Genomic DNA, 25,434 nt, shown 5'->3' with positions numbered 1-25,434 from the left:
TAACTCAATATGAAAGATTAGGAGAGATCAAAATGATCAGGTAGAAACACTAGAAAATGATACAGTAGAACAGTCAATTATCAGGTACATCAGAACACTAATTATGTGGGGCAGCATGGATGGTGAATTGTATCTTACAAGCCTCTTCTCATTGAAAATCTGGTATGCTTCTTGCAAAGAGCTGCAATAATAATCACAGAAGTTAAGCTAAACAGCAAAATCCTAAATTGAATCAGCAGCTGATATTTGAAACAGAACAACAATAAAATGCCTTTTCCCACCAAGAATTCTGTTCGCCTTCAGTTGTTGATGGAACAGAGTATTTTTTTAGCATGCTGTTCTTGTATACCTGAATTTATCTCCACGCAGATCGCTATAGGAATGATAATGTTATAAACATTATTCAATAATGATTAAGTATCATGTGGGGAAAAAAAATAATAGTATTTTCAACATACATAGATAGTTCTTGTTTTTTTTTTCTTTTTTAACTAACTGTATAGTGTGGCATTCTAAATAACTACAAAAAAAAAAAAAAAAAGAAAAAAAGAAAACGAAAAAGAAAAAAATATGCATTATAAACAGAGCTCTGAAGGTTCTATGATATTATATGTTAAGATCTCACCAAATCAACTGAGGTCAGTGTGCCATGGAGACTTGCCATTAATAATCATGTATTTCCACAGCCAAATTCCCTTCTAATATAGAGCAACTTTCCAAGGGACACTGATTTCTATGTATTTAACAAAGACTCACCTGGGAATAGGTCATGTTGATTATGTCTTGTCCATATGCTTTAACACATAAAAAGACTTTTTATATCACAGAATTGGAATTTCAGTGTCCACCCAATGAAAAAATCAGCTGTCCTCAGTGGCAGACCCTAACAGTTTGGTTATTTAGCATATGCCCCAGCTCTTACCGGAACATATCTCAAAGTTACCTTTGCACCCAGTAAACTCTTTTCTTTGCACAGCAGCATTGCAAACACAGGATTTTGGCAATGCTATACACCATATATGTATACAGCTTTTCAAAAGAATGAACCTGTAAGAACAAGATAATCATCAATACCAAACTTTACCTTTGATATTGCTAGCAAGTCCTTTCTGAGCCTTTTATGATACCATGCGTCTAGATTTCAAAAGTATATCTTTACTCAAACTATAGGACATTTATCAAGATCGACTATTAGGCAGTTTTCAAGTACTATGATGCTAGTTTATTTAAAAAAAAAAAAAAAAAAAAGGTTTTCTGAATAGCATGATAAGGAAATTATTCTCAGAGGAATCTAATTTTCAGAAACTCAGAATTTACTTTGTGTCTTCACAGAAGACAGTAACACATGGTTTAAAAGCAGCGATATACTGATTATCATAGCTACACGTATCTTTTATGTCACGCTTACCAACAGCATTGCCAGTCATGCTTTCATCAGCAATACAGTACAGAATGAGAGAGAGTTTTTAGTTTAGCTTTCAAGATAGAAACTGAAAGTGGAAAGCAGCTTGCCTAACAGAGAAGCATTGCAGAAAGCAGCAGCCAAGTTTAGGTCAGGAAGTTTTTGAAATAAATTACTTTCTGAACCTTTACAACATCTCATAGAGTCATACAATTCTGCTTCACTTACAGCCAGGCCACACTGAGCTTCTAATATTTCTTCCATCATTTCCAAGATAATTATCACAGAGAAGTTAAACAGCTCTTAGTTAAACACTTTTAATGAGCCTGAAATTTCATGATTGGCCAGGATGCAACTAATAGTTGTTAAAATCAAAATTTAAGTGACAGAAGGAGCAAAGAGCAGAATAGACAGAAGTAGTAAGATGGCCCTCAGGGAAACCACTATTTTTGCTTTGCTTTAATTTCCATTCCTCCCAAATACCTGTGAAAATGTTAAATAATGGGAAATACACATGATTTTCTTGGTGCTATTTGTATGTCACTATAAAAATAAGATGATCTGTGTCTTAGTAACATTATGTTCAATCTTCCACAGTCTGTTTCCCATATATCTACATCACCTATAAAAATGACCAGTTGGCTAACTATCACTGTAGTTCCACTGGCATAGCTAAGTAGAATCTGCATGTCACTCTAATGAGCACAGTAAGGCATAATAACTCCATCAGTTCAAGAAAACCCAGAACATTGTGAATCAAGGCTAAACAATTCTGTGCTGATTTTGCAAATACTGCAAAAAAGCAAGATCCTTAAATTACAGTCCTCTCTGAACTTTCATGATGTTCGTATTTACTTTATTCTACTTGTTCATGAGCATTTGATAAATGAAGGTATTTGCAAGAGTGTTTAATGAAAGCAAAAGCATCGGAAGTAGCAGTGCAAATATTTGCAAAAGCAGACTTGTTGCAAGCCACTTTTAAAGGCTCTTTAATTCACACAAATAGTGGAAGGATATTTCTGAAACAGAGAATGGGATTGCTGTCTATAAAGATTAATTAAGCTAACTGCAAGGTGAACTGAAATTTCACAATTTAATATCATTCAATATGACTCATAATATGACAATGAGATGTGATCATTTCATCAACAAACCACAGACTTAATTTTTCAGATTAGGAAAGAATTTTGAATAATGAATATTTGTAAATCAAAGTATGACTAATTATGTAAATTATTCATTACAAAAGGAAAGATTAAAAGCTATTAAATAAGTGTATTTTAACTCATTTACCAAACTGAAAGTAACGTCATATTTCACTACAGTGTTACAAATATTACCATCACATTTAATACGTGAGATACAAATCATACTGAAACTGAAGACCTTTTGGTCCAAACACTGCAACTCATTTACTGGACAGCTGAACTGTATTTGCTACCTACAAGGTAAGAATAAGCTTAAGTTTCTCAGGGCAGACAATTTTAGATGTCTAGGGATGTAGTCAGTTTGTAAGCATAAATTAAAGAGCTATGGAAAGACTGAACTGGGTCAGATTTTGTCATCAGTTTTCTCTTTGCACCTCTACACTTGTAAGTGTGGGTGTAAGTAAGAGCAGAACTGATCTCTGAATGTTCGACCAGCCAAACACCCACTTAGTATAAGCTTTTTTAACCAAATGATTGTCACATGCTTTGACTGTGGAAATTAAATGATTTCATGCTTAATGGTGCTTGAAGTACTGTACATTTACCTCTGAAATAAATAAATGCTTACATAAGTACAAAAGAAAAGCATTTCTAAGGAAACTTGTTAAAAAAATCTTGGTTATCATGAGTTTTCAAGTTACCAGCATTACAATCTAAAATACAACATTATGAAGTTTTCCAAATCAGTTCACAGCCTTTCATTATCAACACAATTCACAAATGGTCTTAGTAAAATTCTTAAGAGAAAGTTTGTTACATATTCTGTCTTCCTACGAAAGGAAAGAAAACCCTTCAAACTAGAACCCTGAAAATTTTACCAGCAAGATTGGCAAAGGTACATAGCATGCACTGCCAAATACAGTTAGAATATAATGAAAAGTATAGCATCTAAAACATAGAAATGTTGGGGCTGCCGATCTCGCCTGACCATGCTGTGATGCAAGTCCCGTGGCTCAGCAGAGAGCAGCTGTGCATGTTTGTACTTATTGCAATGAATGGGACGGGTTAGCTGAAAAACATGCAGGCCAGTCAATATTCATTAAAAAGTGATTATATAATATATGTATAATTTGCTTAGGTAACCTGTGTAAAATTGGTGACACGATGCTCTGCCTCGACTAAAAGGCACCAGAGCTGCACTCTTGACTGATCCAGCTTGGTTCTACTCCTGTGAGAAGTAAGAATGGTAGGAAGTGAAGTTCAGGACACAGCACCTCTGCTTTTTTTTTGCTTTTTTTTTGTTGTTGTTGTTGGAAATTCTTATACAATTATATTGGCTGAGTAAAGATCCAATACATTCACTTTTCATTAATTCAGAATAATGTGAATATATGTGAGAATACAAGACAGTAAGTATCTTTTAGATTACTGAATACTGTCCAAAGTAAAATATATACTATTATGATGTCTGCAACAGTATTAGGAGATATCACATTCTCTAAGGCATTTAAAAATACCTGGTAGTTCTGTATGGTGTAATTGCAAACCTGAAAGTTATACTAAGAATAAAAATCTAATTCTTATGCAGAATACATGCACTACAAAATTTTCTATGTAAACCATACACATAGTACTTAAAAAGATAAAAATGAAAAAATATATTTAGCTTTTGTGCTTGAAAGCATGTTTATCTATATTTATGTAGTTTCATAAGTAGGATTACAGACTCAGCAAAGTGTCCCCATATATGTTAATGAGCCTACTTTTATGATAACTGCTTATTTAGGGTGTGTTCATTATTGCAATGTATTCGAAAAGTTACATTCCTATGGACACAATGTTTTCATAATTAGTTCTTTTTAGGTTTCAAAGGCAATCTTCTAGGAAATTCTGGTCAGCTTTTACTTATTTAAATCCATACCTGCTGGTATGTATGATATTGTATGTATTGTTTCTAGAAGGGTATAATCAAGTTCATATTTTCATCCAAATACTAGAAAAGATGTATGTTATAACAAAGAATTCACCAAATATTGATATACTTAATTAAAGATTGCTAATAAATTATAATTATTCTGTAGAAATTCATCTTATTGCCCTACCCCACAAAGAATAAATGTATGCATGTGTATATACAGACATGCAAAAAGCAAACAGACACACTCATTGGGATCTGGCCAGATGACCTCACAGCACACCGATTCCTAAACTGCCTTTCTTTTGGTATTCTGCTAACTGAAGGTAGTTTGGTGCCAATTTCTATCTTGAGTGCTTCTAATTTGCGTTTGTAAGCAATAAGGTGTCTGCAGATCAACATTCAGCGGCAGCACATTCATATAAATGAGATCACATGAGAGGGCAAAAACACAAAGCACATTATGGCTTAACAAAAAACATGAAGTCTTGAACAAAAAGTCATCTGCTGAAACTTTTTAATAAAAAAAAAAAAACAAAAACAGAAAAACAACTTCTTTTGCTAATTACACAACCAGACATTGGCTGTGTAGTTAATATGCCTCTGTTTTCTGTACCAGAAACCATAGTTGACAAGAATCATCTAGTGGAGAGTAGGAATCAGAAATGTGATAAAATCTCCATTTTAGTGAGTAAGAATATTTTATCTACTGGCTACTTGATGTTAAATTTTTAAAAACAGAATTTGTAGCAGAGAAAGATTTCTGTCTCAAAACAGATGCCAATGTTTACTGGCTCTGCCAGAAGTCCTGTTCCTTCTTGCTCAGCAAATCACAGATCATTTTCTGGGCTACAGTTGCAGATTCAGCATAAGAACTGGAGAATACTTCACTACATTTTCAAAAGTAGATTTCAGCATCAAAATAATTTAATAATCACTAATGAAAATGTTTAAAGTACATCTTCCTGTTATTGGAATGACAGAGAGTATTTGAATTAGTGCAGTTCAACTACATTTTCAAATTACTTTTCGCAGAGAAGTAGTCAATTAAAAATTATCAGAACTATAATTCATTTTGATAACATTTCAGATATTATGTACATAGCTTCCGAACCTTATAAAAAAGAACAAGCAGAGGGAAAGTGGCATTACAGCACACACTAAATCATGGTATACTAATACCAGGATCTGGGCAGGAGATCAAAGAAATGAGGAGAGTTTGATGTTTTCCTAAGTGCATGCTTCTGATCCAAGGAGGACTTGTTTAACATCTCAAGGCTATACCTGTCAGAAGATTTTGTTTCAGAGACATTCATATAGTAATATCATCTGAAGTGTCAATGTCAGTTACAATGTATCTACAAAATGAACTACTTCACACTTTCCAGTTGTAGTATTTAGAATGTTCTATCAACGAAGTCTTAGGCTGCCAGCACTGTTGAAATGAACTGAAATAGTACACTAATACTAACTTTACAGACCACTGAAGAATACAAACTAATATTTGTTACTCCACCAAGATAGCAGTAAATATTTTTTCCTGTGATGAAGGAATCCAAAGTATTGCATTTCCTAGTACTGAAATTTAACTTACAGCCCTTTTTTCCCAGTCTTTCAGTACATCCTCTGGATATTACTAGTTGCTAAGCAAGGAAAAGACTGAAAATGATAGATCTACTTGAAGATGATAAGAAGGAAAAAAAAAGAACAAACACAGAAGGTAAGTGAAGGCCTGTGCCAAGAAAATACATGATTTAAAACAAGAGAGAAAAAAACCTTGTGCCATTATGACGTGCAAACATAACAGGAAATCTCACTGTCAGGTAGATTTTGATTAGATTAGAAGTGGAATTTGCTGTTCCTTAGTCAGAGTAAAGTTTGAAATGATAATAATGGAGAAAGGAATGTCAGAAAACTGTGCTAGACCTATTTATCATAAGGTGACTAAAAAAGATTCTGTTTCTCATCCTAAGCAAAAGGATAGAATGGAATCAATGAACATATTACATTGGAGACCAAGAACTTTTTCCATAATCAATCTCTTCATTATACAAATCAAATAAAGACCAAACTAAAAGAACTTCTGTTCTGTTGTACACCCAAGATATAGTTATGAAAAGTAAGATAGGCAGTAGTGCAAACAATCTGTAAAAAAATATTTTTTGAAAGAACAATAGAGAATTGTCTGAAGAGAGACAAGAAAATAAGACTAAATGTGTGATGCAGACAATGCAAGAAAGAATCTTGGGAAAGAATTAATAGAATCTTATCCATAGTCATATCCTTGCATTTAAATGAGAAGAAATCCGTTATGAACATCTTTCTCTTCATTTGTGTCTACATCATAGCATGCAGTACTATTCAAAAATGTCCATGCTAATTCTGAATGAACTAGCGTAAGTATTGAGCATAGTACAGACTTACTACACTTGAGGTGGCGTGCCTCTACCCCATACAATTGCAGAGTGCTGGGTTAAAACAATAATGAAAGCTTTGACATCCTCTGCTACTCACTAGATGTTAGCTTGGGGTCATCCATTTGGCACTATGTTGTGCCAGAGGTGCCTTTTATTATTTCCACGGTAGGTAACAGATGTAAACATTAAAACTTCAAAAATGACAGTGAGATATTGTACTGAGAAATAAAGCTTCATAACTGTTCTTTTCAATGCAAGGACATCACTTCTTCAGCAGTTCTGCTACTATCAGATGGTTATTAGTGATACATATTAAATTATCTAGTGATGCCAGAGCAGTGTAGCAATATGATGTATCCAAATGGAGGTTTTTTTTAATTGTATCAAAAAGGTTGAAAGCATCAGAATGAACTATTAATTTGATAGGAGGCTCTCCAGAAAGCAGAAAAAAAGAGTAAATAACTATACTGATTAAGTAAATTTGGAGAAACTTGCACAACATTTTCCAACATTTCATAAGACTTCAGCTATCCAAGGCTATTAAATTTGTTCATTTTCTTAGTAAATAAATACAATAAAGTAGGGGGAAAAATATTATTGAAAAATATATATATCTTACACAGCTTGATTTTTAAGTTAAATACAATACTGGACATTCATCTCATTCAAAATTTGCAATCTTATATCAGCTTATCACAAATAAATTTACAAGTCTTCATACTCTGGCACACAGTAACTAAATATAGAATTTTATTTAACACCAGTAATCTTAGGAAACTAAAATGAATTATAGAGTTTTTAAGATAGAAATAGTCCTACCTCTTTGCTTTCTTCCAGGTCTGACTCGCTGCTAAACTCCTCTGTATTTAAATTTTCAAAGTCAGATTCCCCGACAGCAATTGGCACAGTCACTGTGAGACTTGGGTTGTTTATGAAGGACATGTAATCGCTTTCATCAACAACGTACTTTTCCACACTGCTGCCTATGCCACTGGTAGTTCCATTCCCCTCTTTAAGGTAGGCAAGGTTTTTACCTATTTCTACTATTGTGTGATTGGAAATACAGCTGTCTTTTTTGTTGTTTAGGTCTTCAAGAGGTTTGATTTCATCTAAAGCTTTTTGTTTTCTAACAAAGGCTTTTTGGATGAATTCACGCACTTTTCTCTTCACAAAATCTATACCCTTCTGAATCCTTGCTACAGCAATCTGGAGATTGTTCATTTCATTATCATCATCTGTAGCTGCAAGGTTGTCTGAACTAAAGGAGCTCAGGAGCAAGGCCAGAAACAGGTTGAGTACCTGAAAGACAGTAAGGATATAATATTTTGGATCTCTTAAGTAATAAAATAATTTCACTAAGTGTTGTTTGATACGACATAATTTGTATATCACAACAAGCTCTTTATCCAACCCACATTCTTGCTATTATTTCCAGTCCATACTCTTATCTCTGGTATTTTTTTTTTATAACTTGGTAAAAATATTTTTAAATTACATATCTTGACCAGTATAGGTGAAAATTTAACTCTTGACTTTCTCCTTTCTACTTCAAATTGGAAGTCTTGCAGGTTCGCTCCCTAAAATGGAGAACGCCATAAGAAAAAAGGATATAACAGGATGTAGTATGCAAGAGATGCAAGTCATTTCTTCAGCAGTGTTCACAGACAAGGAGAATGCAGGCAGACTCCAGTCTTCTACAGTTCAGAAGACCATAATTTCAGTGTCTAATTCAGGAGACAACGAAATATATACTTGCCCCAAATGCCTTATCATACCATTTTTGTTTTGTACCACAAAACAAGCTACAAGGGATTGAATCCTTAGCTGTGATATACCTTGGTTTTTTGAAGTTTTTCATATTGTCACTATACCATAAAAACACAGTAGATGAATTTGGGTTACATGTAATTATGTTAGCATAAGTGAAACTTCACTAAAAATGATCGTTAGAAATACTTATCAAGAAAACACCATGTCGTTTAATGATGAAATACTAGTGTGGAAATGTTGGGTATGAAAAATGAAATGTAAAGAAGGGCTAAAAACTAGCAAGGCAGAAATGCTGTAGAAATAGGTGTATAGAGTGCATCAGGAAAGCAATGCTGGTACTGAAATATCTTATGTCATATATAATGAGGAGTGTAATATGTAAGACATGGTGTATAACTATTCCAAATTATTCAGTATTTGTGTCCCTATCTAGAACGCTATTTGGGACTAACTAAAAAGCCAGCAGTGAATAAGTAGTTTAGAAGTCATCAATTATGATTGAAAACATTGAACAGCCATGTTATTTTGATTCAGAAACAAGACTGAAATTGGAAAAAGTAAGCTGTCCAACAATATAAATGTTATAATGACCAACTGTTTCCCATAACTATTTGAGATTGGGCAGTTTAATTGGGTATAATGGTGGTTTGAGTTGGATATTTTTAAAGGCATTTTAATGGAAATATCTTATTAAAATAATTCAGCTATGATCTTACTAAAGAGGTTACAAATTCAATAAATATTTTTAAAAATTAAAAAAAAAAATAACACTTTTCATAGCTTATCAAGGCATACTTTACTTTGGTTTAGAGAAAGAACAAATGAATTACATGATTTCTGAAAGAGTCTTCATCTCTGATTTCTAAACTATGAAAAGCAGGAAATACACTCTTACATGTTTTGAAAACGCACTGATTACGTACCACTAGGTTTCCAATCACCATGACCATCATGAAGACAGTAAGGCACATGGCCTGGCCAGCCACCTCCATACAGTCCCACATGGTCTCGATCCATTCTCCACACAACATTCGGAAGACAATAAGGAAGGAGTGGAAGAAATCATGCATGTGCCAGCGGGGCAGCGTGCAGTCCAGGGAGATCTTGCAGACACACTCCATGTAGCTCTTCCCAAAGAGCTGCATCCCAACCACAGCAAAAATGAACACAATGATGGCCAGCACCAGGGTCAAATTGCCCAAAGCTCCCACTGAGTTGCCAATAATCTTAATCAGCATATTTAGAGTTGGCCAGGATTTTGCCAACTTGAAAACACGAAGCTGCAAAACAGAAGAATAGTACACAATTATTCTTGTCATTATTTGTAATTAATTCTATACATTTCTTTGCTATATATATATTCTAATTATGATGTTTCTAAAGCATATCTCATGTTATTTCTATAAACTTTAGTTACAAAATGTATCTTACCAGTTCTTCATACAGTACTAAACACTGTAAGTCCTGATTCAATTCACAAGAAAACCAAAAATACTGTCTGTATGCTCATTTCACTGAAATTCTCACTGCAATTCTTACAAAGCATTTAATTCAGACTTTGCTTCCTTGAGTGACTGTAGAGATCTAACAACAAATTGAACTTGTTGGACAAATTAGACAAAATAGTCTTTCTCTTGTTAATTCTATGGAAATATTTCTAAAAATAAATCAATGCAGGTGAGTTGTGATCAGTTCTACAAGCTATTAGATTTTATGAAAATACAATATGATATACAGAGGACCAGAAACTGGATCTCAGAATCACAGAATAACAGAATTATCAAGGTTGGAAAAAACCTAGAAGATCATCCAGTCCAACCATCACCAATACTTCCCAGTTAAATCATATCCCTCAACACAACTTCCAAACATTTCTTGAACTTAAACCTGATGTTTTTTAAAGGGAATTTATTTAAAATGTTTTAGGCTAGTTTTATGTAAGGCAGGAGCTGATGACTAGGAACTTTAGTCTCATTTCTCTTTTTTTTTTTTTTTTTTTTTTTCCCTCATGTCTTTTTAAAAGAGTATTTGAACATTAAATTGTGTGCTAGCCTAGCCTTCAGCAAAATCAAGGCTTTTCAAGTTCTAATAACCTACAGAGATAATGGAGAAAGGTAGAGGTTTTGGAACTGAAAATCTGTTACACAGTAGAGATACCTGGGGAGACAATGATAAAGAAGAGGGAAGGAAGGCTGCTATTGATGAAAAGTCCCTATCCAAAGGAAAATCTTAACACCACTTTCTTCTAACCACGCAAGCAAATTGGTAATGGACACTTATCAGCTAAAACTGTCAATAACTTTTAATTAATCAGTTATTTTCTAAGCATTTTACTTATATTCACTCACTGATGTTCTATGCCTCTTGTATTCTTTATTCCCTCATCTATATAAAAAAAGGAGAGACTCTAGAAAACTTTTTAAAAAGGTAATTATTAAAGCACACTCACTGCAAACAGATTTGATGTTTACAATGTCCTGAAGAAGAAACAGACATTATTAAAGTAATATATAAAACTTGACACATGATAGATACTTGCCATCTAGTAGGTATGCAATTTAGTACTTTATAAGTTCTTATACAGGGAACTTCTGATTCTGACAAACATATACAGTACAAATGAAAAATGAAAGACATAATTGCATAAATGTAAAAATGTAACATAGAAATAGATAATAATTAAAATATTTACCAATCGGAATGATCGAAGGACAGATAACCCTTCTACATTTGCAAGGCCAAGCTCCATTAAACTAAGACTCACAATAAAACCATCAAAAATATTCCAGCCCTCTTGGAAATAATAATAAGGATCCATTGCAATTATCTTGAGAAACATTTCTGCTGTGAAAATTCCAGTGAAAACCTGCATGGAAAATACAGTTTCTTACTCCATTTTAATAAGAAAGTATTTTTTAAAATGTAACAGCATCAACTTTTTAAAGTTATACCCTCAGTAAGCAATCCATGGTGGATCTGAACACCTTCCCTATATTCCCATACATTAGGTTAGGAATTAAGTTCAGATTTAAGCTCACATATGCAGTTCCTATTTACCACACAAGGAAGAGGTAACCAGGATGCTTCCTATCCAGCAAATACACACACATAAATAGTGATATATTGTATTACTTCTGATTTTAGTACTCAAATTTCTTCCTCAGATCTCATATTTGCTCTTAGGACAGCTTTTTTCTTCTAGGGATAAATATAAGTTTATGAGAAGAAAAAATATATATATTAAGAAAAAAAGTAACGTTGAGCAGAACTATTCTCCTTCAGGACAGCCTGGAAATAGAACTGCCACACTTTTTCACCACCTCCTGTTAAGTCATATTAAATATTCTGTGTTCACTGGGTCTTTCCTCTGTACATCCCCTTGGACTTCTAGAACACCAGGAGGAACTAGCGAGGTGCAGAACAAGCGTGGGAACAGATCTGAAAGTTCCTTCCATTTATAAGTATCCATTCACAAGAAAACATTAATTTCTATCACCTGTCATGAGGGAACCTGAAGGATTTAAAAGTGAAAATGCATTTTGACTGAATAAATCTTCTGGAAAGGAGAATTAAATTCCATATAACAAGAATGGAGAAATACAAAAATGTCAACAGAAAGGCATTTGGTACAGCTTAAATATAAATTCAACCATTGCAGACCTTTTAAATATTTAGTCAGCATTTTCTTTTAAACATATGTACATAGGTAACACAAGTATCATTTAAGAAAAATGTGTTTGACATACATGGTACATCACAGAAGACTTACAAGGTTTCCTACTGAAAGGACACCACTAAACTGTTCTGTCATTGGATAGTGCTCCATGGCCATGAACAGAGTGTTTAGAACAATGCAGATAGTAATGGCCAGATCAACAAATGGATCCATCACAATCAAATTTACAATATGTTTGACTTTCAGCCAGGGAGTGCAGCAGTCCCAAATCAAGCAAGTGTTAGCAAATTTATACCAGCATGGTGGGCATTTCTGTCTTGATTCCTCAAGTTCTGGAAAGAAAAGGGTAAATAACATTTTAACATATTTCTCATAGAATTTCTCTATTCTGTCAGTATAACCTGGATATTTCCATTAGGCCTATGCCATTTACAAGTTATTTTCAATAGACTGTATTGATATTGCAGTCAAGCCTAATGTCCAGTCAAAAAAAACAACAAAACAAAACAAACCAACAACACAGCACTTTACCAATTAAATTAATATGTCCCACTATATTTTACATAGAGTAGAGAAAGAAAGAATACTAAATATTCACTATATAGAATGACCGTTCACAAAAAAATGCTGCATAGGATGTAAAGCAGACATTTGTCTTAGGAATCTAGTGTATATAGAATGAATAAAATATGTCAAATTTCACTTCTAAAGGATAAAAACTTTAAAAGAACCTAAATAAAGAATTGCTTTTCCAAATATATCAGTCACAGTAAAAAAAAAAAAAAAAATTTTTTCTTTTCTTTCTTCTGTGGGCTTGGTATGTATCTAGATACTGATGATCTTTAAAGTACAGTTTGCTAATCTTAATATGAAAAAAAAGACAAAATTCAACACCTCCATACAGAAATCTCAGCTTGTCTGTAACTTTAGGCCCACTTTAGACACACTACTAATTAGCGTGCTGTGAATTTACTAGCACTTGCATTGTAATACAGAAATTCTACTTTACATACCTTCCATTGTATTTGTGAGCATGCTGGCTATACTCATTGCTCTCTGCCTTGCACTAGGATCTGTAAGGTAGTCCATAGGAACATGGTAAGAGCTAGATCTTCTTTTCCTTAAGTCAGTTTCTGTAGTAGTGCCCTGAAAATAAAACACTGATAAACTAGACTATCAAATGTTCACTTCATAAGAATAACACTGTAAATTGTTGTAAAGATATAATGGTTTAAAACATTTTGGTGATCTGCCCAATGCTCCATTTATGTTATGATTTTCCAAGAGAATGACGTGTACGTCACTCACTAAATAGTCAAATATGTCAGCAGGACTGCTCTTGTGCGAAGGTGTTTTTAAGTATTTTGCTTAAATTGGACTGAAACATTAGAAGAGATTCAAGAAGTTTGTAACTACAAAAAGTTTCATATGAATGAGTTCAACCATAAATGTATTTCCTATTAGGCAATAAAGTAGCCCACACAAATAGCTTTAGGAGCACAAAGAATGAGTGTATTTTCTTAAGATAACTCATGGTATTTTCTAACACATATTTTCAAAGAAAATAAGAGAAAAATATTCATTAATGCTGTCAACACACACACACACACACAAATCACTAGAAAAATCAGCCATTTGATAGGAATTCTAACTCATGTAAGTTGTCTAATCATATAGTATTATATAAAAAGATATAAAGTATGGTCAGCAGGAGGTTAAATACTCATTTAATATATTCCATAAAGTAATTCCTTTATAATTCCTTTTTCATTTTGATATCTTGGTTAATATACAAATACAGAACTTCTTCAGTTACCATAGCAAACCAAGTTATTTAATGGCTTACTGCTATTTTGTTAGTTCCCAGTGACCTAACATACATTTACACATATCTAGTTAACGAGAGCTAGACAGCTTCAGTTTCTGCTTCAGCTTTGAACTGGAATATATGAAAGGAGCATGGACAAAAAGGGAATTATTCCTGAGTTACTAGGTTTTGTAGAGACAGTAGTTGACGATACAGGACATCATGCCTGAGCTATTGCAGACTTCCTTACATTGCTAGCAGTGGTTGCTTTATCAATCATCACCTCTGGCAGAAGTTGTCCAGTAGGTGACGTCAGAGCTGGAGGCCCACCGACCAAAGAAACCACTCCATTGCAATCCACAGTGCTATGCATCTTCCCATTCACTGGAAGTGGAGGTACTGTCCTGGATGACCTACTGGCCTGACTAATGTTACTGTTGCGCCGTTCACCATGTCTATGAGGAACAAAGAGAGAATCTCTTCTGCTATCATTGTCTTCAAAAGTGCTGTGCTCATCATCAGCAAAGTCATTTTCAGATCCTACATCCTTTGCTCGACCTCTGAAGCTGAAAAGACTTGTTCTGCTATTGCGCCTTGGGGAAAATAGGGAGCCACGAATACTCAGCAAAGACTGTAGGCAAATAAAAACAGTGATTATCAGATGAAAATTCTTTCAGATGTAATGATTTATTACAGGGAAAAACAGTGTTAATATGTCTTAAAGGGTAAAACAATCTACAAAGAAATGAGCTAGTACAACACCCCCCTAATACACTCCCTTTTAGGTATTAAACAAAGTGCACATAAGTGACAGACATACACCACTTATTTTAATACATTGCCTATATGTTATCAACTGGTTTCATTAGATAAAAAGAAACTGCTTGACAGAATTGCTTCCTCTGCCATTCTGACTGTTTTAGTATCAACTGTTCATAAATTGTATAAGCACATCTAGCTACTGTTTATCCCTCGCTGGGATTAGTCTGACAGGTTGAGTGAATAAAATGTTTGGTAAATTTCCATTGAGTCAGTCTGCACACAGACAGAGCTGCTCAGTTTAAAAAATAATGAACCTATTTTTGCAAGTACTGGCCATGTAGTTCACAATATGTTTTCTATTTCTTTTTGAAAGTGTTAGTTATCCTGAATATGCAAAGATGTGTATGTAATTTGCATGAGCATCCTTCATCAGTCTTCATCAGTTTACTCCTGTGATTAAATGTTCTGCTATGGGTGTATCTTCTCAGGATCAGTCAAAAGAAAGTTCTAATCATGCAATTACGCATGTGCTTAACTTCAGTTCATGTCAGTGATTCTCCTGACTTGAGTGATTTGGCTTTATCATCTGACTTCACCCAGAACCTCTATGAACAGCACAGCTGGTACATAACAAAGCAGCATCATTGTTTCTGTTTTGCAACTTATTTTCATGGATCCAAGCCCATTGTTCCAGGCATTGCAAAATGCAGAACAAAAAGGCATTCTTCTACCTAAGTATAACACAACAGATGGATACAAAAAGAGAGGGAATATGAGTAGGCAAAATTGATGAGAATGATAAACAGTGGTCTTAGCTCACCTGAAGTCACTTCCCTGTCAAGCTTTCTGTAGGCAGCATGGTAAAAGAGAGTTTTAAAGAGGGATTTGAGGAAAGCAATGAAGTGTTCTGTGGAAACGCATGGGAACTTCTTCCAAGCATGAGGGGCAGCATACCAGAAAGAGGTCAAAGAAGCCAATTTGAAAATTTAACAGGTTATGGATGCTGTCATGGGACTTGATTTGCTTACTGTAAGGCAAAGTAGGTTGAGAAGAGCTTTAGGCATAGCATGTTTTACAGTACTGAAAACATCTATAGGCCAATAATTCGACTGGAAGATTAGGTAATAACAATGAGATAAGTTAGTGCTCTTTGCAACAGTATTCCTGATGAATATAGCAGTAATAGGGACATGGAAATAATTCTAAGTTAAAAATAGTTTGCAGTCGTGGGTCTAGAGGAGAACTGGGGTAAAAAAGGAGACAGAGAGAGAAAAAGAAGGGAACTTGCAACAGGGCCTTGTGGAAATCCCTTAGAAAACTCTCAAAGTAGTAAAAAGATCTTCTAAAGCACAACTAAAACAGAACTGAGAGGAGACAAAATAATGAATGTTAGGAAGACTAAGTTTTCAAGAAAACATAATGGTCAGTCACACTGAAGGGAAGTGAAATGTCAAGGAAGATGTTAAAAATACAGTATAAACCTGCATTCAGTCTAGGAAAAGGTTATTAAAAACAGTGGTGAGTTGAATTTTTTTGAGACTGGTAGCTAGAACCCAGAGTGGAAAGGAACTAGGATTGGAAAACCAGAGAGGAGGAAATCACTAGGCTATCATACTACATATCTGTATATGAACTTTAAGATGAAAAAGCAAGAGAAGGAAATTGGATGAGGTATGCTTCATTTCTAAACAGATGCATGAACTGAACTGCAGCTGAATAAGGCTGCAGTTTGAATGAAGACGTGAGTAAGAATATGCACCTAAGGGATCAGATGAGACTTCAACATGAAGTACAAATCAATAGATATAACTGTGAAATTTTGTATATGGAACAGAATGAATCATGAATTGAATTCAGCAGTGAAGTCTCGATAGAGGTTAGTCAGACAGTTAACAGCATAAAACAGTGGCAGACCAAGGGGAAAAAAAAAAATAAAAATGGATGCAGTGCTATGAAAAAAAGTGTTAGGAAGGAAGAGGGAGGAGGAGTTCACTTGGTAGAAACATTACACTCCCACCACAGTCTGATCAAAACAGGAAAGTCCTTAATAAGAGTACAACAGATGAAGAAGTTTGAGCTTTTCTGAGAATGGGAGCTGGAGAAAATGATACATGCAGAGGACATGATTTTTGTAAGTGATGAAATAGGCTTTCCAGAGAGAGGAATAGAAGAGGATAAAAAAGGAATTAAGGAATTTAGTAACAGTGGCTAAAAAGAGGAGGACAGTAATTCATAAAGATCAGGGAGAATCAAGAAGGTGGGGATAAAAAGAAGAGATGAGGCATAAGTTACAGAAAGGGAAAGAGAAAGGACAGAATGGATGTGAGATTGAGACCTGAGCTGCTGGGGGACAGTCTGAGGCGGGCAAATGAAGAAAAGCTCCTGAAAACTTTAGAAAGTATAACATAATAAAGCTATCAAATGAAATAAATATCTAGATGGGAGATGCAGATGGAACTCTTCTTGAGTCACTGGTGGATCAATGTAGGAGAACAAATGCAAGGACACATTGCCACAGATATTTCCACCTTTAGGATAACACAATTAAAGGTCTCATATCAATTAATTTTATTAAATATTAATTTGCCAAATTTCACATAAACATTTATGTTAATTCTCTTGGTTTCTGTACCCTAAATTTAGCACAATTCCAATTGAAAACATAGAATTCTTTTCTTGAAGCCACTGTTCATGCTATTTTATAAGCTCATTTTCATTAATGAAATTGGCAAATACTACTCATTCTATCTAATACATATTATTTTGATATTTTTCACAGATAAATTTTAAAAAAATCTAATTCTTACAGTTTCATCTTTGATCGTGTGTATTAACTTGGTCATATTTTTAAGACATTAAATTAATCTGTGGTATCACTTGCAAGAATTGACCAAACTGCACTATAGGCATTCGTTTACATGATGAGTAGACATTTAAGAGGTAATAATACCATGGTACCTGATGTGGGGAAGAGAATCTCTTTTCGTATGTCAGTCTATTCCCCTCAATGGAAAAACGGAAGCCTTTTCTTTTGATGCTGTCCTCTGATTCGGATTTGCGAAATTCTTCCTCATCCTTCTCACCTTCAGCTTGTTCTTTTTGCTTTTTCTTCTTTCTTCTATTCCTCCTCTCTTTAGCACTCTTTGAGCTAAGTTTGGATGCCTCAGAAGAACTTTCAGAGAATCCACCTATTCCACCTACTCCACTATAATCTCTTGAGTCAGCTGCTGCAGCTGCTGCTGCTGCCTGTATGTACAAATAAGCACATATGGAATTTACAACTCTTAGACAAATACACATACTCACTATTTAAAATTTATTGCTATTTATACTCTTAAAAAAAAAAAAATTAAATAAAAGCACTGGTCCCAATTCACTGAAACCACTTTATCACCAGAAGTAAAATTTGAGAAATACCAGAGGAACTAAAATTTTCCTATACCTCCATCTCCATTTTCAAAATCACAGAATGGCTGAGGTTGGAAGGGACCTCATCTTGTCAAACTTTACAGCTCAGAGTCACCTGAAGCAGGCTACTCAGGACTGTGTACAGACAGTTTTTGTTTGTCTCCAAGTAAGCAGATTCCACAACATCTCCAGGAAACTTGTGGTTCAATCATTTCTTCACTCTCACAATAAGCAAAATAATTTCTATCTCCAATTTGAACTTCTACCTTGAGTTCATTTCTGTTACTAGTTATCATAGAATGACAGAATCTGCCCCTTGCCCATGAGGACAGTTTCCCAGGGTGTTTTGTTGACTAACTTCCTGAAGAACTGAAAATTAGCTTTTCTAAAGTTAGCTTCTCATTCTTATTTTTAGCCTTCTTCATATCATTCCTGAGCATGAACTCAACCACAGCATGTGGATGAGGAACCTATCCTCATATGTGAATATCAAATTCCAGCCATGAGTGGAAAAAAAGTTATACTTTACAAGGATACCTGAGCTTCTTCCTGTTGCTTTTTCAGTTGTTCCAGCATTTGCTGAAATTCTGCTTCTTTCTGTTCTGCTTCTTCCATGGTTGCTTGATTCTGTTCTTCATATGCCATGGCAACCACAGCCAGAATCAAATTAATCAGGTAGAAAGAGCCCAAGAAAATGACCAAAACAAAAAATATCATATATGTTTTCCCAGCAGCACGCAGAGTCTAAGGAAAAAGAGATAATACACATTTTAGAAGACTTTTACACAGTGTTACATAATCTGGTGGCATATATGGTATAGACTGGAAAAGCATTGTAAAATTTCTCCATTTTATTACAATATGATTATGTTAATTTTTCCATATACAACTAGTTAGTATTATATCATAGCTATATGTGCAAAAATCCAGGTTTTGTGTCTGTGAGGGTACAGCTGACTGTGATCCAGCAGTTTAAATAGTTCAGAACTCCTACTAATAAAAATTTCTCATAGGAGTTGCTGCCTCCATTATATCTTTTTATTATAGCCTTTAAACTACTTTAAAAGTAATGGGGCCACTGGCCAGTATCTTACCTTGTCTTATCAGACCCAAACTACAGTGTAACAAAGCCAATGCAGAATACAAAACGTCATCTTGCACAACATCACAGTCCTTCAGGTTAAGGATGAGTGTATTTCAGGAAAAAGATATAACCTTTCCAAAGATAATATATCTCTACTAGGCTGCAAATCAGTTTAGCTACCATCTATCTGTAGTATGTTTGGGCAAGAAGCATTAACAAGTTCATTTACTCATTTATGAAAAGGAAACAATTATTAACAATTATTTCTTATTATGTATTTGAGAAGCACACAGAAATCTAAAACCCTTATTGTTTCAGACAGCTTACATATATGAAATAAAAGATGATTTGTGTCCCAAAGAGCTCAGGTACATGTGAATGAAAAGAACTATGCAAATACTATGCAGTAATGGTATTGGTGATGGTGCTGTTTATTTTAATAAGTCCTCACCAGCTGGTAAAGATTCTCCCAAAAGTCCTGAGTCATCAATCGAAACAGGGACAAGAAAGCCCAACTGAATGTGTCAAAACTTGTGTAGCCATAGTTGGGGTTTCTACCAGCTTTCACACATATATATCCTTCTGGACATTGACTACAAAAGAAGAGGAAATGCTATGTTTAACAACTACTCTAGATTACCATATGCTATAAAAATCACAAAATTGTTCAGGAGTACCTGTTGCAAATGAAATTTTGAACAAGTAAAACTTTATTCTACAGACCTAAAATAAAAAATCTAGTTGTTTTAAATTTTTAATTCCATTTCCTACTAATATTTCATTGCTATAATAATATAGCTAATAGTAATCTATCCTTCCCCACAATTTTTCATATCAACACATCTCCATCAGCACAAAAGAAGAATGCCAACTAGCATAGCTAATAGTAAATTGTCAGCCAGCTGGCAGTAATTCTTATGCACATAGTATTCCTGGGATTACTGTTACAAAATTAGTCTAAGGTGCTGAAGAAATTGCCTGTGTAAACTCAAATCACATAGATGGTTACACTTAAGTATAGTTTCATATTCCAAAATGTTGGTAAATTGAAACTTTATGGTACAGCTGATACTTTAGTTCGCCACCTGGGCTATTCTAAGTAGCTAACTTTCTTTCTTGATGCACTGTGAAAAATGATATTCTTACCCTGCATCTGAGCTATTGCCACACAGCAGAGCATCGTTTTGTCCCTCCAAGAAGTAGAAGTGATCTATTGTTTTTTAAAACAAAACAAACAAAGAAAACATGAAAAATATTAAGAAAGAGACATCATTTATACCTAAGGATTAAAACTTTTACATTAAAAAAAAAATAAGCAAACAGTTAAATTATGGTACATGATGACCAAAAAAGGAAAAAGAAAAAAAAAAAAAAAAAGGATATTAATATTACTTGAAAAATCATGGGAGTTTTTGCAGCATGAAAGAATAGCACATAGCAACACGCACAAGAAACTGTTAACTGGATCTTGACTCGAACAGTGGAAGGAGAAACCAAGCTGTCGTTGTACATGAAAAATAATACATGTAATTCTGTTACAGAGGACTGTACTTGAAAAATCTATATTCTGTTAATAGGCTAACTATTAAAATAGGGTTCAAAATTAATTCAGAGATGAAAGACTAAAAAGTCCCTCAAACACCTTTTCATTCTCTCTCTCCTCCTTTTCCTGCTCTTGCTGTTCTCCTTTCCCACCCTCTCCCACCCTTTCTCATCTCTGCTGTGATGTAAAAAGGGAAAATCAGTTTGTCATCAATTGCTTGTTTGGGATTTATATGGAGGGGGAAAAAAAAAAAAAAAAAAAAAAAAAAAGGGAACCTCTAGTGGAAATTTTGGGTCAGGTGGCATATTAAACTGAAGTTGCCAAAATTAGGCATGCTCTGGCTGTTCCCAGGAAGCAGATGGTTCTTTGAGATTCACCACCAGCTGGCATGGATTAGATTAGCTGGCATGAACTAACTCAGGGCCAACACTAAAGAGACAAGCAAGGAATTGCAACCAGTTCCTATGGACTTTTTCTACTCGATCACTACCAGTATATGATGAAAACAGCAAAAAGTCTGCCTACTTTAAAGGAAGAGGCTGCACACATCACTTCTACATCTGCACTGAGATAGGCACCAAGATGGATTTTAAAAGTGATCTGTGTGTGTAATTCATATTCCTATGCACCACAGCTACTCCTCAGTTAGGCAGAGGATCCAGATAAACTATCACATCAGCTCAGCTGTCAGCCCAGTATTTTAGAAAAAAAATATACATATATATCAAATTTTCAATAATAAGATAATGATAAAGTAATAGTCAATACAAATTTATCAAATTAATGGCATACATAAAACTATTCCTCTCTCCTCCTTTGCCAACTTACTAGCAGGATAATAGCCCCAGGGACAAGTTATAAATGACACCTTCTGAAGCAAATAAAGAAGATACATTTCAGCTTGAATGATCAGAAAATACTTCAAAAATAATTCCGAAGATTTTTTTTTTTCCTTAAGATCCTTAAAGGGTGTGTTTTAGAACAAGCTTCATTAACAACTCAACTCGTGAAATAATACAAAAAATGCATCAAGTGTTCTGAAGATATCAAGCTAGGAGAGAAGATGATCAAAATTTAGAATGACCTTTACAACTGACAAGCTGGTCTGAAAGCACTTGGATTTCTGTCAACAAAGAAAAGAAAGGAGGGGAAAGGGAACGGATTGTTTCCAGAGATTTTTAAGGATGGGTTATCATCCAAAATCTTTTCCAAGCCTACATTTCTAAGATACTACTAGCACGCTGAGATGATAAGTATATTAAAAGATTATAAGGTTGTTTATGATATTTTAATCCAAAAGCATTTAGCTGTTAAACTGAGGCTTCCTAACTTTCAGGAATACAGGCATCAGATTCAATATTCATGCTTTTCTATCTGTTTCAAAATTTTTCAGGAAAAAAGAAAAAAAAAAGAAGTCGTAGATATAATGGATTCTTACTTTTATCTTCTATGTACTCATCCCAGTTAAATATTGTCATCGTTGTATTAATAAATGTACCATTTTCACCTATAGAGCTATTAAAGTAGGTAATAACAGTTGTTTCAAAAGTAGAATTGTCTGGAGGCCACTGCAGGCATTTATTCCTCAAGTTGCCCATGAACAGCTGCAGCCCTATTAGTGCAAATACACTCAGACAAAACACAGTCAGGATCATAACATCTGAGAGTTTCTTCACAGACTGAATTAGGGCTCCCACGATAGTCTTCAAGCCTGCAAAGAGGAAGGATTTTTATTATGATACTAAGCAGATACTAAACGCATAAAAAATCATGAGATTCTTTCTCATAGAGATTTCATGCAAAATGATATCTGAGTCTAATGTTTGTAATACAATAGTATTTGTTAAAAGATTTACTTGTGAAGATGAATGAAAAGCTGTAAATTTTATGCATACTTTAGAGTGTACAGAAATAAAAGTAGATGCTACCAAACTTATCCTTTATGCCAAATCAAGTGATTTTATTATTCATGCTATACCTCCACTCTACATAGGAAAATACTGTTTGCTTTTGCTGATGCTTCTTGCCCAAACCTTTCTTACGTGAACCATTTAAAATCATTCCGCACTTATAAACCTGTTATAAAGATGTAATAAATTCATATTTTAAAGATAACTTCTGACAATACGAGAGGGCTGATGGTTTGGAGAAGAAAGGCATCTTTAGAATAATTCCCCATGCAAGGCCCATGCTATACTTTAGAATTTTTTTTTTTTATACATGACATTTTAAACTGAGCTAAAGTTGTAAATCAAGTGCCTGCAATAAATGATAAAGTTTGCGTCAATATGAAAGCTTAAAAGTAACTTACAGTTAAAACATATAAAGGAAAGCTTGATGTCATAAGATGCAAATCACATAGGCTGTTTACTGCAAATATCTCATGCAAGTGTTTGTTAAACTCAAAGGCTGACTTAAAAAGAAAATACAGCTAATTAAAAAAGCAAAAATCAATTAAAATGAAGTTAAGTCTTGATTTCTGCTTTTTTATTTTATTAAAAATGTGTAGCAAACAAGGCTTATGCTTCAAAAATGTGAGTATAGCCTCTGTGGAACAACAGTCAGCCTCAGTGTTTAACCTAGCTCTCACCTGGAATGACTGATATTGTTTTCAAAGCTCGGAGAACTCTGAATGTTCTCAACGCTGAGACATTGCCCAGGTCCACAAACTCTGTCACATATCTGTAATAGGGGAGTTCACACACAAACACAATGACAGCACACAAATAACAGTTGGAGAAACAAGGGGCCTAACACCTTACACCAACTACATCTTACCTGGGATTACAGAAATAGTTTTCAAAGCTCTCAATACTCTGAAAGTTCGAAGAGCTGAAACATTGCCTAGGTTTACAAATTCTGTTACATACCTGTAGGATTAAATCACAATTACTCAGAATTGAGGCAGATTTTATCCTTACTGCTTGGGTCTTTGACTAAGACCTTTTCACCGTTCACTGCATTTTGCCTGTGTTACAAATGTCCTTTTGATTGTAAAATTAAATTAATTTATCAAAATAAACCACACTGACTTATTTTTGAAAACTAATTTTGTCAGCTTCTAGCAGGAAGTCAAAATGATTCCTTTAATTCTGATATGCAGAAAGAAGACAGGATATGAACAGTTCAGGCTGATGGCATTCACAGTCCTAACGGGCTGACACACCATGTTGGCCTCTGCAGCACATGCTCAGTTAGAAATACTAAAATGTGTAAAAGAGGTAGAAGAAACATATTGAAACTGCAGGAAGTCCAGGCTCCACATGTTCTGGTTGACAAAATACCAGGCAATTTTTAGTCACTAAGCTCATCCTATCTGAAAGGTTAAAAAAAACCAACAAACCAAAACAAACATTAGACTTACGCAAATGTAATGACAGTGAAATCGAGCCAGTTCCATGGGTCTCGGAGAAATGTAAAATCTTCTAAGCAGAAGCCCCTTGCAAGAATTTTAATAAGTGATTCAAAGGTATAAATTCCAGTGAAAGTGTATCTGAGGAAAATACGCAAGATAGAGTTTATAGAAACATACTCATGTTATCCCTACACAATATGCTCTCTAGTCCCATTTTTCCACTCTCTGAGTAGCGTAAGAACTTAATAGATACAACCAGCTTTTAACATCTGCAGAATTTCTTCCTTAAAGGAGAAGAATCAAACCATGATTAGAAGACGACATGGCAATCCACAAAATTGAGGTTCAAATGCTATAATCTTTGCTAGCAAGTCAGTTGCAAAATTTCCTGTTACTTCATTGGCACATTTATGTTCTACCTAATACTATGTTAAAAGAAAAAACATATGAAGTCATGATTTCAGTTGCTTCCAATCTTAATATTAGTTTCTTCAGCATTATTTTTATGATGAAATGTTGTAGAGTACCATGATCTGGCAATCTGTCAAATCTCATCAAACCTTGTTCACTTTGTCAGAGTAGCTGTACCCAGTAGTTCACCCTTAGCTGGACAAGCACAGTTCTGGAACAAAACTAGTGTTTTCACATGCAAAATCCTGTCCAAGACCAATCAAAACTTTTTACAGATTTCAATAAAATTTAGTGCTTGTTTAGATTAAACAATTTTTGCTGAAACATGAGGAGTATAAATGCTTAATTCTGGTGTTCTGAGTCATTTCAATTTTCTACCTCCAAATGATGCCATTTTGAAATTTAATTTCATTTATAACTTTAATCAAAGAGAAGGTAAAGCAGACTGTTGGAAGTCAAACTGTTTAAAAGGCTCACATTGGTTTTCAGACAAGATCAACCTGAAACCAAATTTCCTGTTTGATACTTTTCAGTTCAGTAACTAAGAAAAAACAAAAAAGTTTTTCCCATACAACTTCACTCAATAGATGACTAAGATTCGCATTATATATACATAGGGCAAAATACGACATGAATAAATATTCAAGCTAGCTATATTTATTCATAAATACTATATGCTAGACATCCTGAATACATATATGTTCATACGCAATTCAAAACGAGAATGCCTACACTG

General features: G+C 34.3%; 1 protein-coding gene across 1 annotated transcript in view; it reads right to left on the bottom strand.

The window, feature by feature from the left end:
- Nucleotides 1–25,434, bottom strand: part of LOC107317007 (sodium channel protein type 2 subunit alpha-like) — a 68,235-nt gene that overhangs the window by 20,729 nt on the left and 22,072 nt on the right. Inside the window, 13 exon segments of the mRNA XM_032445889.1 lie at nucleotides 7,702–8,181; nucleotides 9,576–9,932; nucleotides 11,345–11,518; nucleotides 12,422–12,660; nucleotides 13,342–13,474; nucleotides 14,386–14,766; nucleotides 17,856–18,143; nucleotides 18,843–19,049; nucleotides 19,841–19,982; nucleotides 20,536–20,599; nucleotides 22,371–22,643; nucleotides 23,523–23,614; nucleotides 24,297–24,425. Coding sequence (XP_032301780.1) covers nucleotides 7,702–8,181; nucleotides 9,576–9,932; nucleotides 11,345–11,518; nucleotides 12,422–12,660; nucleotides 13,342–13,474; nucleotides 14,386–14,766; nucleotides 17,856–18,143; nucleotides 18,843–19,049; nucleotides 19,841–19,982; nucleotides 20,536–20,599; nucleotides 22,371–22,643; nucleotides 23,523–23,614; nucleotides 24,297–24,425 — 2,959 coding nt within the window.

Source organism: Coturnix japonica, chromosome 7, assembly GCF_001577835.2.
Source record: "Coturnix japonica isolate 7356 chromosome 7, Coturnix japonica 2.1, whole genome shotgun sequence".
Taxonomy (NCBI): Eukaryota; Metazoa; Chordata; class Aves; order Galliformes; family Phasianidae; genus Coturnix; species Coturnix japonica.
Note: the sequence above shows the minus strand (reverse complement) of the source record. Positions and strands in the feature narration are given on the sequence as shown.